General features: G+C 40.8%; 1 protein-coding gene across 2 annotated transcripts in view; it reads right to left on the bottom strand.

The window, feature by feature from the left end:
* NFIA (nuclear factor I A) overlaps positions 1–13,614 on the bottom strand; it is a gene marked incomplete at its 3' end in the record, with an annotated part of 386,636 nt that overhangs the window by 19,892 nt on the left and 353,130 nt on the right. Inside the window, exon 10 of one of the 2 annotated variants that reach the window (XM_079728577.1) lies at positions 10,902–11,056. The exons of the other annotated variant lie outside the window; for it this stretch is intronic. Within the exon in view, the coding sequence (XP_079584703.1) occupies positions 10,902–11,056 (155 nt within the window). Of the gene's footprint in view, positions 1–10,901; positions 11,057–13,614 lie in introns of those variants that run through there. 2 annotated transcript variants of the gene reach the window in all.

Raw genomic sequence — 13,614 nt, 5'->3', positions numbered from 1 at the left:
AAAGGAACCTCTCCTAATGTGAACAGTCATTATTTATAGTGCAGAAACATTTGGTAAAGCAAATTCTTCCCCGGTATGGGATTTTCACATGCAGGGGCTTTGTGGAAACTGGGAACCCCACCTGTACTGCCTTCTCTCCTCAGAGCATGTAGCAGGGCCAATGCACTCATTTTCCTGTTCTCTGAACTCTGTTGACTCAAGCTCAGCAAAACCAGGCTCTTTTCTTTTGCAAAGGAAGCATCTGGTTCCAAGTCATAAAAGAGAAACCCAGAACCTATTGCTGACTGTTTGATAAGCACCTGGGAGGGCACGTGGAGGGCACTGTTTCCCAGAGTTCCCCTGCAATTACAAAGGCATGTCCTTCAACGCAGCCTTTTCAGAGTCCTCGTTTACCAGAAGAACCTTGACCCGGCCCTATGGGAGCTGGTCTGCAGAAAACTCCAGTACTTCTGCCCAAATCCTGGACTCCAACAGAGGGCTGAAATGAGATGATCACTGTACACTCATACATGCACACAGCATACCTGTCTCCTAGACGCACAGGGAGTGAGTGTGGAGGAAAGGCACTGGAAGGAGACAAGCAGCAAGAGAGGAAAGGAGTCAAGTGCAAGAACAGGAGTTGAAAACAGCATGGAACCTACCAGGGAATGGGAAAAAGGCAGATGGCAGATACTGTTAACAGTCTACCCACTAGCTATTGCCCCTTCTTTCTGCAATTTTGTTTAGGGAGGACAATGTGACCAACCCTGGGTAATGAGTCATGATCATAGCCAATCAAGATAGTTTTGTGTTGGCTTTCCTGGCATCCTTTGCAACTAAAGATTAAAATGTGACCAGTTTTAGTCAATGAGAAATTTGTTAACAGGAAACAGGGAAGGAATAAGGCAGGATCTTTGTTCCCTGATATAAGAGGAATAATGGGGAAGGATATGGGTATGATGCCTGGAGCTGCAGCAGTCATTTTGCAGTCAGAGGCACCTGCTTGTGGATGCTAAGAATGGTAGAGCAGAATGTTAGAAAGAGCAAGGTTCCTGCTGGCAACATGTAGCAGCTGAAACAATGCCAACAACCACTCACTGACAGATCTCTTGCTATGTGAGAAAAGAAAACCTGATTGGCTGAAGCCACACTTAATTGGGTTTTCTTCTATGAGGTAGATACTTTATCACCTTCATTTCACAGATAAGGAAACAGAATTTTAAAGGGTAACATGTCCAAGATCACTCAGATAAATGGCACAGCCAGGACGTGAAACCAAGTCTATTGTACTCTCCGATTCATGAATTTTTCCTTGTTCCCCTAAAGAAATCAGACCATGAGTGTCAAGAGCATTTCCCTAAGAACCCTCCTACGCTGCTGGTGGGAATTAAGTTGGTGCAGCCACTATGGAGAACAGTATGGATGGTGCTCAAAAAACTAAAAATAGAGTTGCCATATGATCCAGCAATCCCATTCCTGGGCATATATCCAGACAAAAATATAATTCAAAAAGATACACACACCTCCTATGTTCATAGCAGCACTATTCACAATAGCCAAGACATGGAAACAACCTAAATGTCCATCGACAGATGAATGGATAAAGAAGATGTACACATATAGAATGGAATACTACTCAGCCATAAAAAAGCATGAAGTAATGCCATTTGCAGCAACATGGATGCAACTAGAGATTATCATACTAAGTGAAGTAAGTCAGAAAGAGAAAGACAAATACCATATGATATCACTTATATGTGGAATCTAAAATATGACACAAAAATGAACTTTTATGAAACAGAAACAGACTCACAGACATAGAGAACAGACTTGGGTTGACAAGGGGGAGGGGAGAGTGAGAAAGAGATGAAGTGGGAGTTTGGGGTTAGCAGATGCAAACTAATATATAGAATGGATAAACAACAAGGTCCTCCTGCATAGCACAGGGAACTATATTCAATATTCTGTGGTAAACCATAATGGAAAAGAATATATATAAAAAAAGAATGCATATATATGTATAAATGAATCACTTTTTGTACAGCAAAAATAAATACAACATTGTAAATCAACTATATTTCAGCTTAAAAACAAAGCGCATTTCCCTCAGTATCCTGAAACTTCCACTGACTGGAAACATCATTATCAAGACACATTTCAGGGCTTCCCTGGTGGCGCAGTGGTTGAGAGTCCACCTGCCGATGCAGGGGACACGGGTTTGTGCCCCCGTCCGGGAAGATCCCACATGCCGCGGAGCGGCTGGGCCCGTGAGCCATGGCCGCTGAGCCTGTGTGTCCGGAGCCTGTGCTCCACAACGGGAGAGGCCACAACAGTGAGAGGCCCGCGTACCGCAAAAAAAAAAAAACATTTCAGGGTTGGAAATTTTGACGGCAGTTCTGCATTTGATACCATGGTTTTCTGACTTCACTGTAAGGCTATCATCAAATTCTGATCTAACTCCTCTCAGCTCTTTACACCCATTCACAGCTTCTTGTTTCAATCTTTCCCCCCGCTTCATTTTCTATCCCACTTTTCCCACAATCCCAAGGGCTAATTAAATAAATACCAGACGTTTGGTCCTTTCTCTTCTTCCACGAAATCTAAAATTTCCTGTGAACTCCCCCTTTTCTCTTCCCCTTCTCCATTGCCACTGATCTCATTTAAATACTGGAAAAGAAGTAAGCATGAAAAGAACCACTATTTATTGTGCACCTACTGTGTGCCAGATCCCATGTAAGCACCTTAATTCTTTCAACGATCATCAATTTGCTTCAACTAAGAAGTTTCCCCAAATCTTTTTGGAGCAAGGCAACAAACAAACAGAAAGGCTAAAACCAAACCAAAATATGCCATTAAACATGATGGGATCTCCGAAGTATTAAAAACTGAGTGAGAAAAAGGAGACCAGTACCTAGAACTGAGGCTCTCACTTGGCTCAGAAGTGAAATTTGTGGCTGAGGACAACTAAAACGCACTGCCCAATTAAAAAAACTTGAAAGACAACGGTTCTGTTTATTGAAAAATGTATTTTAAGCGTGTCTCATAGGCTGTCCGTGAGTCAGCTGCCAAGTGTTTGTGAAGAGAACGTGGTAAGAACTTACAGGCTGGGGTGAGGGCTGGGAAGCTGGGGGAGTCGCTCCTGCCCACAGTAAGAGGGAGCAGATGGCAGGGGTAACATCTCCGTGAGGCGGTGCTGACTATTCAACACCTACGGCTGGAGCAGAGAACATAAGAGAAAAGAATGACCAGGCACTGCCTTTCCCCGCAGATTCTGAGGGGTACACTCATTTGCCACAGTCCTTGCCACCCTCAGAGACATGATTTCCCCTTGGGAAGTCTCCTCTTCCTTGGGGCACAATTTGGCTTAAGAGAAGAAATGGGGTGCAGGGCAAGGATAGATGTACCCAGTTGAATGAGGCTTTTGGAGTACCTTTAGGGCAGATGCTCAGTGGAAGAATCCACGAGATTCTGATCTTGTGGAGGTGTTGTCCTAATTTTGTCCTAACTGGATGGTTACTTTAGATCCAGCGTTTGGTGGGCAGGTTCTGCCCATATCTACACAGTAGCACATGAGGACGCATACAAGTCCTTCCCTGATGGGGCATGCTGAAGGGAGTGTGGGCTCTGGAATCAGAAGCGGGTTTGTGTCCTGGCTCTACGAGCCCCCGGCTATGTGGTTCTGGGGAATTCACTTCCCTCTCTTTAAACCTCAGTTTTAAAATCTGTATAATGGGGATAATAATAACGGCTCTGCCTACTTCAAAGGGTTGCTCTGAAGATCAAATGAGAAAATACTTTGTAATCCAGAAAATACTGTTTAAATATGAGTTTAGTTATCAACTGAACAACAAATGCTATTATTTGTTGAGCATTTAACAGGTGTCAAGCACTTACTTTCTCTACACTAACAGAATTTAAGACTCAAAACAACTGTAGAAGGTAGACAAATACAGTTATCACCATTTTACAGTTAATAAACCAGGCTAGAAAGATTGAATTACAAAGAAAAAAATTTTAAACCTACAAAAAATGAGGTACACATACTACTGCTAAGTGATGAAATAAAGCTCCAACCAAGATCTGAAAGGAAAGCTCACAATCTCAGCTGCTCTGCTATCTGGGCTCTGGGCAGAGGCTGGCTGTTCTCACAGATGCAGACTAATGTCATTAGTAAAGGTCTTTTTCCCAGGCAGGATGAGAGAATGAACTCAGTCTTGATTTCACAGATGCAGGCTAATAGGAAACTGGGGCAGGTCTTCAGAAGAACCAAGTGCAGCGTCGGTCCTATTCCTTGATGTAAGAGGATGAGTCAATCTTAGACCATAAAGAGAAAATGGTCAGTAACCTTTCATTATAAATGGTTAAGGATGAAGATAGTATTCAGGAAAGAGAGCAGTTCTGGAGACAGACTGGTTCAAACCCTGGCTACCTCGTTTGCCATGGGGCAAGTATACTCTTTGAAACTTCAGTTTCCTCATCTGTAAAATAGGGATAACAGCACCAATCTTAGAGGGCTCTGAGGCCTGTAGGGAGTGCAGGCACAGAACCTGGCACGCACTGGAGCTTAATACAGAATGCCCATTTGGCCAATTAACTTTTTTCAAAGTTAGGAGTAAATGGAATTTTATCTGCCATTCCTCTCCAATCCTGGGAGTTTTCAGTTGTATGGGCTTGTAACAAAAATGCTCAGATCCAATGCTAACTAGAAGGGGGAGGATATTTTTTACTTTCCTTTCTCTAACGAAATCTGAGTTTCCTGCCTTTGCAACTATCCAGGCTGCTCCTTGAACTTCTGTGTGGTACCTAACCTCCTACAGACAGACAGCTGGAGTCGGAGCAGGGAATGGCTTCAGCTAACTGCAGTGCAATCTCAAGTGAGCTTGGTGTCCTGGGTGAGAACATTACGCAAGAAGGGCTGTTTCTTGGAAATGAGGGATTGGGCGGGGTAGGGGGGTGGGTCTGGCTGATATGCCAGCAGTGGGAAAGGATTCTAATTTTATCTGCTTGGTCCAGAGAAGACAGAGCTCAGCGTGTCTCTCTACCTAAGATGGGATAAAGCCTTATCGACCAGCTCACGGAAAAAATTAAAAGTACAGAAAAAAGGTAAAATGTATAAGAACCAGAGCCATATCATCAGCCCGAAGTTAGACAAGGAGAGAAAAGCTATCTAGCCTTTTCTGTCCCTTCCACTCTTTGGAAAGTTCTTCTACTCAGCTCTCTGGTCTCAAAGCCTCTTAGGCAAATCCTTGTTGTAACTGGTATCACACTGCATTATTAATGTTGTCATTACTATTATTTTTTACATGTTTCCTCTATTAGAGTTTGAACAACTTGAGGAGAATTGTTATTCCCTGCCTTCTGTAGGTCTTGGGAATATAGTCAGAAATGATGAGTGACGGATGAAAGGGACTTAGGAAGTTTTGCATTTTGCAGATTGCCTGAGCTTTGGTTTCTTAGGCAGAGTTTCAGGAATATGACACACAGAATGGCAACAGATCCAAACGCTCTCCATATCCACCACCTCCCTATGTTCCCTGTGCATCCCCACCAAAGGCAGACAACGGGTGCTGTGCCCATAATTTAGCTCTGCAGGGACCTCTCCAGATCAGCAGGTTTCCAGCACAGTGAAGTGTGTGGTTTGTGCATACATTTGTAAATTTCATGAGGCAGAGGCAGCCACACTACTTGCGAGTCAGGCAACTAAATGATTTATTAAGCAAAGGTTACAGCACCTGTGCCTTTTTGTCAACAAATCAGGCCCATGCCATGCCAAGCGATTCTTCTAATAACCCAAATGGTAATTTGGTTTTAAATAGCATTTCAGATACCACAATTCTGTTGAGGTAGAACAGTGATAGATTTGGGTGGCAGGGAAGAAATGCCTGGTTTTTAGTATGGTTTGCACTGATTTTTCATTTTAAAGAATTAGTCCTCATTGGTGTTCTGCAGGTTAAGCATTTTATTTGAACATTCTGATTAAACTAGAACCTGAAAAAAAATGAGTTCTTTGCTCAGTCCTTCTGTGTGGGAATTGGTATTTCTATTTATTACCTCATGATGAAATATTAACTTTTTTTCTCTAAATAAATGCCTCCTCTTAATGGCTCTCGTTTTCAGGGATCAGATTAAATTATGAGATGCAACTGAAATGGCCATTGGCTTTCTGCTGTTTGAGACGATGCCATGCTCTCTTATATCATTCAGTGGGCGTGCAGGGGACATTAATAGTGTCCAAAGTGAAGTAAATACTCTATGCTCCAGAGACTTTGCTATATGTTAGTATCAACTGTCATGGTGGACAATACTGAAAAATAAGAGATTCGGGGTGGTCACGGTTTCTTAGAACAGATGGGTGTTCTAAAGGCTGTCAGGAGGTGGCTACCCCCCCCCGCCATGTTAATGATGAGCTACAAAATGGAGGAGTATAAGGAAAACAAAAGGCAAATCATGATAGTAGCAGAGGTAGCAGACAAGTGATTCAGAAGAATGGGACAGATAACTTGGCAGGAATGTTCCAACAGAGCCAAAAGCTGGGGTGAGACAGACAATGCAATTGGAAGGCAGTATGAAAGAAAACTAGCTCAAGGCAAGGCTAAAGAGAAGGCAATTCTGTCTCAGTGAAGGGAGGAATTCTCTGGAGGAAAAAAGATAGACTGGAAGGGAAGGAGGAGAAAAAATGGCTTTCAATTATCCATGTTATCTTTCCCTACCAATCATTACAGATGATGAATAGGTGCAATAAAAGCCAATATTCAATTTTTCCAATTTACATGGAAAGAAGGCCATAATATATTGTTACGGGGAAGAAACAGCACGTTACCAAACAGTGTATATAATATGATCTCATTTTTGCAATATATTTGTATGCAGAGAAGCAGTCTGGATGGATTTAGACAGAAATGTTAACAGTAGGACTACAAGTGATTTTTATTATTTTTCCCATCTGTATTTTCCACAATTAACATGTATCACGACTGTAATAAGAAAAAGTCATTATTTTTAAACTTCCTTATGAATCATTTAGATTCAACCCGTATCTGCTGGCTACCCACTATGTGTTGGACATGAGAGCACAAAATGACAGTGGGTTTTTTGATAAACAATTCACTCTTCCTGGCTGTTTTACAGAATTTTAGACTCTCAAGTGGAGAAAGGACCATGAAGAGTTTATCTAATGATTACATTTAAAAAATTGCGGTGAAATACACACAACATAAAATTTACCATCTTAACTATTTTTTTTTTTTTTTTTTTTTTTTTGTGGTACGCGGGCCTCTCACTGCCGTGGCCTCTCCCACCGCGGAGCACAAGCCCCGGACGCGCAGGCCCAGTGGCCATGGCTCATGGGCCCAGCCGCTCTGCAGCATGCAGGACCCTCCCGGACCGGGGCATGAACCCGCGTCCCCCGCATCAGCAGACAGACTCTCAACAACTGCGCCACCAGGGAAGCCCCATTTTAACCATTTTTAAGTGGACAGTTTAGTGATATTCAGGACATTCACACTGTTGTGCAACCATCACTACCACACATCTTCAGAGCTTTTTTCATCTTATAAAACTAACACTCTATACCACCAAACAATAACTCTCTATTCTGCCCTCTCCCCAGCTCTTGGCAACCACCATTCTACTTTTTGTCTCTATGAATCTGACTACACTAGGTACCTCACATAAGTGGAATCGTATAGTATTCGTCCTTTTGGGACTGGCCTATTTCACTTTGCATAATGTCTTCAAAGTTCATCTATATTGTAACATACTGCAGAATTCCCTTTCTTTTTAATTCTGAATAATATGTATGACACCACATTAAAATGGTATATATACAATAAAATGTAGATACCATATTTTGTTTATCCATTTATCTGTCAATGGACATTTGGATTGCTTTTACCTTTTGGCTATTGTGAATAATGCTGCTAAGAACATGGGTGTACAAGTATCTCTTGGAGACCCGGCTTTCGATTCTTTGGGGTATACACTCATGATTAGATTTTAGTGCAATCTCAGATTTAAAACCAGGGAATACGTCAGTGGTATTCCTGAGAGTTGAGCATCAGTCTCTGTTTGAATATCTGCAGGGAAAGGTGCTCACCGACCCATGAGGCAGTACAGCACAGTGGTTTGAGAGCATAGGCCTTGGAGTCAGACAAAACTGGGGATGCATTCTTGCTCTGCTCCTCATCATGTGTGGTCTTGGGAAACTCAACAATCTCTTCAGACCTCAGGTTTCAAATCTATAAAGTGGAGATAATTATACATATCCTATTGGGTAGCTGTCAAGATTCGTTGGATAATGTTCCTAAGGTACTTAGTACATAGAAAATGCTCAATAAATAGAGGCTATGTATAATCAAAGAACTCTTTTTTTTTTTTTTTTTTAAAGAAAGGTCTTATGATAAACTGAAAGCTGCCTACTTCAAATGTCTATTCATTAGTTGGAATTCTATCTGCTGGAAAAAACAGGGACCATATCTAATCTGTCTTCTATAGGTTGATGTTTCAAGTATTTTAAGAGGTTTCTTTGGGGAAAAGGGAGACCATTTTATTTTGTATTTGTTTATGGATTTCTGTGCAGGATACCTCTCCTGCATTTATAAAGCTTAGCTATCTGCTTGGGTGACACTTCAATTTTTACTTCTTTAAAGGCAGAAAAGAAAATATTGTTTTCCCAGAAAACTTTTCCCATAATTCAACTAATACAAATTTCATGCCTTATTAACAAAAATATTTATATAGAAAAATGCAAGTTTGCCTAGGAAATTACTAATCTGCAGGCCATGTTCAAATTATGTCTTAAAAAATTCCTGTAAAAATTCCTCTTCTGATGTCCTCTCAAAAAGATTACCTAAAAATATTATTTTTATGATCTATATCTATATATGCCTACCACTTTAAATGGTTCCAGAAAGTAGTTCCTCCAAAAAAAAAAAAAAAGAGTTAATATATATACCTAAATATTTAAAATACTTAGAGCACATAATTTTTATCTCAGGATATTTTTTTGGGGAAAAAGAGTAACTCCATTAGTGCGGTTTCTCATAAGACAATTGGGGATGGCTTTCTTCTAGCCAAAAGTGGCAGGTGTCACTGTGATAAAAAACATTTAAGCTGTTGTCTCTATGATGCCAAATATTTAACAGAAACCCAAAAAATTCAGTTCCAGATGCCAACACTGGGTCTACATGACATCATTCATACAGATGTGTAGAAAATCTGGATTTTTAAGAATTGAATTTTTGTGGTCAACATCATGAAGACTCAGTTTCTGGGTTAAATAAGGCATTTGTGAAACAAAGCCATGTTGGAATAGAATACGTTTTGATTATAGAGAAACAAATTGAATGGAATGCAGGGTACAGTTTCAGTTCAGTGAATCACAGCTTATATAAAAATACTATATAAAATACAAAACAGGACATTTCCAAACTGCATTTTTGAGGTTCTTAATGAAGTAACCTGAGCCCACTGGTGCTTTGAGAAAAGCAATCATCCAATGTAAAGCTACTGTCTCCAGTTCTCCCCTTCTCATTGACCTTGATCATGTGAGCCAAAAGTACAATAAGAAATGTTCTTCTACTGTAATGCCTTTGAGGTAATTATTCAACTTCAAATTCACCAGTTAAATATTTGAAGGTATGAGAAAATAAGCAATAAACTTGAACAATTTTATGGGGAGTACTGAATAGGCGATGTTAATCCCAGATGCCATGTACCTGCCAGTTTCAGAAGAAACAGCAGAAGTGGGAAATTCAAGAGTTAACCTTCTCCCTCCCCTCCCTCCTTCCCCTCTCCCTCTCCTCCCAGCTGCCTCCTCTGAGGCTGTACTTTCTGTGACCCTGTTTCAGTGTAAGGAAGGCTTCGGATGCAATGCTGTTTAACCCACGCTGTTGACACAGCAATAAACTAAAACCCTTCGCAGAGAAAGCAAACGGACCCAGGAAAGCAAATCTATCTCATTCATAAGCACCTGCTCATAGTGTTACAAACAAAGATGAATAGTTATAAATTAGGCATCTGGAGATTACATACCGAGGCGCATGCACAAAATATCTTGGAGAATTTTTCAAACCCTGTGATGAGAACCTCAAAGAGAAAATTCTTTATGTCAATTCTGATAATATACAGTCATATTCTAATTAGGAGATCAGAGAGTAGATTCTTCCAAAACTTGCATCTAATTCTTTTCCACAAGTCTCTAAGTATCTTTATATATGCTACCTTTGAATTCCGAAAGTCTTTCACTGTTTCTCAATTAACAGCAGCTATTTCAAAACTTTTAAAAGAGATTCTTTCTCCTTGGCCTGTACTAGCACAAAACACAACTATCTATTGAAAAACAAACTCTAGATGTCCTGGCATACTTTTTCAATCACCTACCTCAAAATATGACATTATATTCACATAATCCCCTCCCACCCCACTGGGGCCAGCGAAGCCAGTAACAAACACCTCCTATTTCAGTACCAACACCAGCAACTTAACAGAGCTCAGGAACCCTTTCTTTTCCTTTCTCTTAGGAAGTCTGCCAGGTTCCTGGGGACCCTATAATGAGTACATAAGAGTGACTGGCCCCCCATGCCCAGCATGCACTCTGATGTCGCCGGCAGCCAGAGTATACTTTCCAGGTTCAATAGGGGCCTACTTCTGTCTGCTTGCACGTAGAGAGGCACAGATTCCTAAAAGAGGGAGCACACGCTATCCAGCCTGGGAAAATTTTCTTCCCATAGCAAAAGCAGTTCTGGCACAGAAGCCCTCCTCTCCTACCCCCTCAATACAAGAAGCAAAAATTGCAGGCACTGTTTTCCATGATTTCTAAGAACACATGGAAATGTGGCTGAAGGGCCAGGATGGGTAGGGGTCGGGAGGAAAGGGGACTGAACAGGGGCTGGGAAATGCAGCCTGTTGTGCCGAAAGACGAGTTACAATGCACCTGATGAATAAAACAAGCTGCACCACATACAGAAAAGATGAGAGCGGCCCACCTGTGTCTGTTGAGGGATATTTACAAAGCTTGGATCCCGTGGTCCAACACTGACGAATCGGTTTGCGGGGGAGGTGCTGGGTGTCGAGTAGGCTGTGAAGGGAAGGGACACATGCGTTCAGGAAGCAGCACGAGATTGCACACAGAAACAACACCAAAACACACAGTCTCCGAGCCTACGCGGCTGATTAACAAGGAAATGTGCAAACACTGTAGCTAGCAGAGGGACCTGGCTAGCAAGGGCATTTTAGACAGTCAAAAAGGGAAGGGGTGTTGGCTTCCAAAGACTGTTGGAATAAAACGATGTCAAATTGGTGCTCAGATGAGCTCTTTTCTCCTTCCATCATACGAATTAGAACATGCAGGACATTTGTAAAGTATACTTTCTGAGTTAAACATGAGCTCTGGGGTCAGAAAGAGATATCCTAGTCTTTAAAAGCACAGGAGAAAGAAATTAGGTAGAAAGGGGAGGAAAGTAGTTCATTTTACCACCTTACTTTTCACACTATCACCCTCCTAAAGATCATGAAATGTTCCGGTGCCTCTATCTCTAAATATGGAAGAGGAGTCTTTATAGAAGGGACTGGGTTCTCCAGAAAAGTGGTGGAAAACCATTTAGAGCACACTGTCTTTACAGGCTCAGTGGGGAGTCTAGAATTTTATGATGCACAAAATGCTCTTACAGTACTAACATTTGTAGTCTTCCCACGCTAGAACCCTTCTGTTCAGGCACAAACCATCAAGATCCCGTGTAAACCTGGAACCTCAGGTACCACACTTCAGCCAACTGTCCTTTTCACAGTATATGAACGTTTTGTTGTTGGTTTTTATACTTATATTTAAGAGCTTCACTATAGTTTAGAGAGAAAAAATTCTGTGGTTCTGGTGTTTCATTGGTTCATATATCCAAATGAACATTTTGTTTTCTGGTGTCCTTCAATTCACTTCTTTACCACAAACTCCAAGGATTTATTCACATTCTTTCTTTACTAAAATTTTTAGATAGACTATTACTTAATTTCAAATTTCTTAACAATACTTGTAAAAGGCATAAGTTTTCAGGACTAACACGAGACATGCACCATCTAAAAGATGAAAAGGATTTGCATTTCTTAAAAAACACAGATAATTGAGGGAATAATACCAAATTCCTTTGCCAGATTTTTCCCCCTTGTTGACATCATCTGCTTCTCTTCCTTTGATTTTCTGTTTCACAGAAAACTGCTCAGACTTCTTGTTTCCCTTGTTAAGCACACCTAGAGATAAAATTTCCACCAATCTGGGCCAAGTCCTATTGGTCATTAGAGCTAAGTCACCCACGCAGAGCTGTGATGGTCACGTGGGTATGGTTGTGTTAAATCAGCATGGAACAGAGGAGGAACATAAGCTTCCCCTGATGTCTATTATTAAGAAACTTTTTGTTGTTGTAGTATTTTTGTTTTAGAAGAATTCGTCCAATAACAGCTTTATATAAAATGATCTAAATATATGATACACTGTACTGTCTAGCAACGTGAATCCATTGATTTCTTCCCCAGCCTATCCTATGTCAGATTAACCTGAACAGATTTGAGAAATACCTCTGCATTTAGCCATTCTGTATGTGCCTCTCACTCACTGGTATGGGGGAAATTTGCTTTTTTTAAAAAGCTCAGTAAAATACTCTTTATTAATTGTTTCATTCAGCCTATTGCTCTACTTTGATATGCTTTCAGAAGTCTCAACAGAAAGTTATGTATTGAAAATGATGTACTATAATTAGCTGGTAGTGAATTTACCTGCTTCTAGGGCACAAAGAGGATGTGGGAGAGATAAGGAGGAAGCTAGTAGATAAAATAACCTGTTAAACCTGTTAGCCATTAGGAGGAAAAAAAGTGTTTTTTCACATGTGAATAGGTAGGTAGGTTGAGAAGGAACAAAAAGGCATGAAGAGTAAGCTAAGGTTCTAAGACTAGATGACTGATGACAGATGCTGAACCACGAGGGCTTGGTTTGATGGTCCTAGCGGAGCAGTGTGGGCATGTCAGCCCTGGTCACTGCAGACACACAGCAGGATTTCCTATGACGTTTTTACCATACTGGTGACGTCAGAAACATGCATGCTGATTGATCCTAGGATACATGGTACTTTTTTTTTCTTTTTCTTTTTGGTCTGTGAATATAGTTCTTCGTTGACCATACATAGCACTAAATCTGGAAAAGTCTGTATTACATCCCATTCTCTATTTTGCCATTTTGAAAGTAGGGTTAGCATCCAAATAATTGAGCCACTCAACGTTACCATGAGGCTAACAATTGGCTATTGTCCCTTCTTCAATCATGAGACAAAACATCCCAGAAGGCCTTTAATGCTCTCACAGGCTATTAAAACTTCTCCAAACTTTATTCTGGTTTTTAAAAAAGAGAGCAATGCTGAGAGAGGTGGTAATGTGTTTGCCTTTTTAAGAAAAGGATATTACAACTACAAAAATCTGAGAGTCTCTGAGTTCCATCGAATGGAACAAAAAGTGCCCAGGGAAATTTATTCTATAGAAAGTTGATTCTGGGAAAAATCAAGGACACAGGAAAAACAAGGGAAGGAAGAAAGTCTGACTCATCTTCCATTATTGTAGCTAAAATAGGCAGTGTTCACCTATAACAGGATGTAGTTC

Source organism: Hyperoodon ampullatus, assembly GCF_949752795.1.
Source record: "Hyperoodon ampullatus genome assembly, chromosome: 2".
In the NCBI taxonomy this organism is placed as follows: Eukaryota; Metazoa; Chordata; class Mammalia; order Artiodactyla; family Ziphiidae; genus Hyperoodon; species Hyperoodon ampullatus.
Note: the sequence above shows the minus strand (reverse complement) of the source record. Positions and strands in the feature narration are given on the sequence as shown.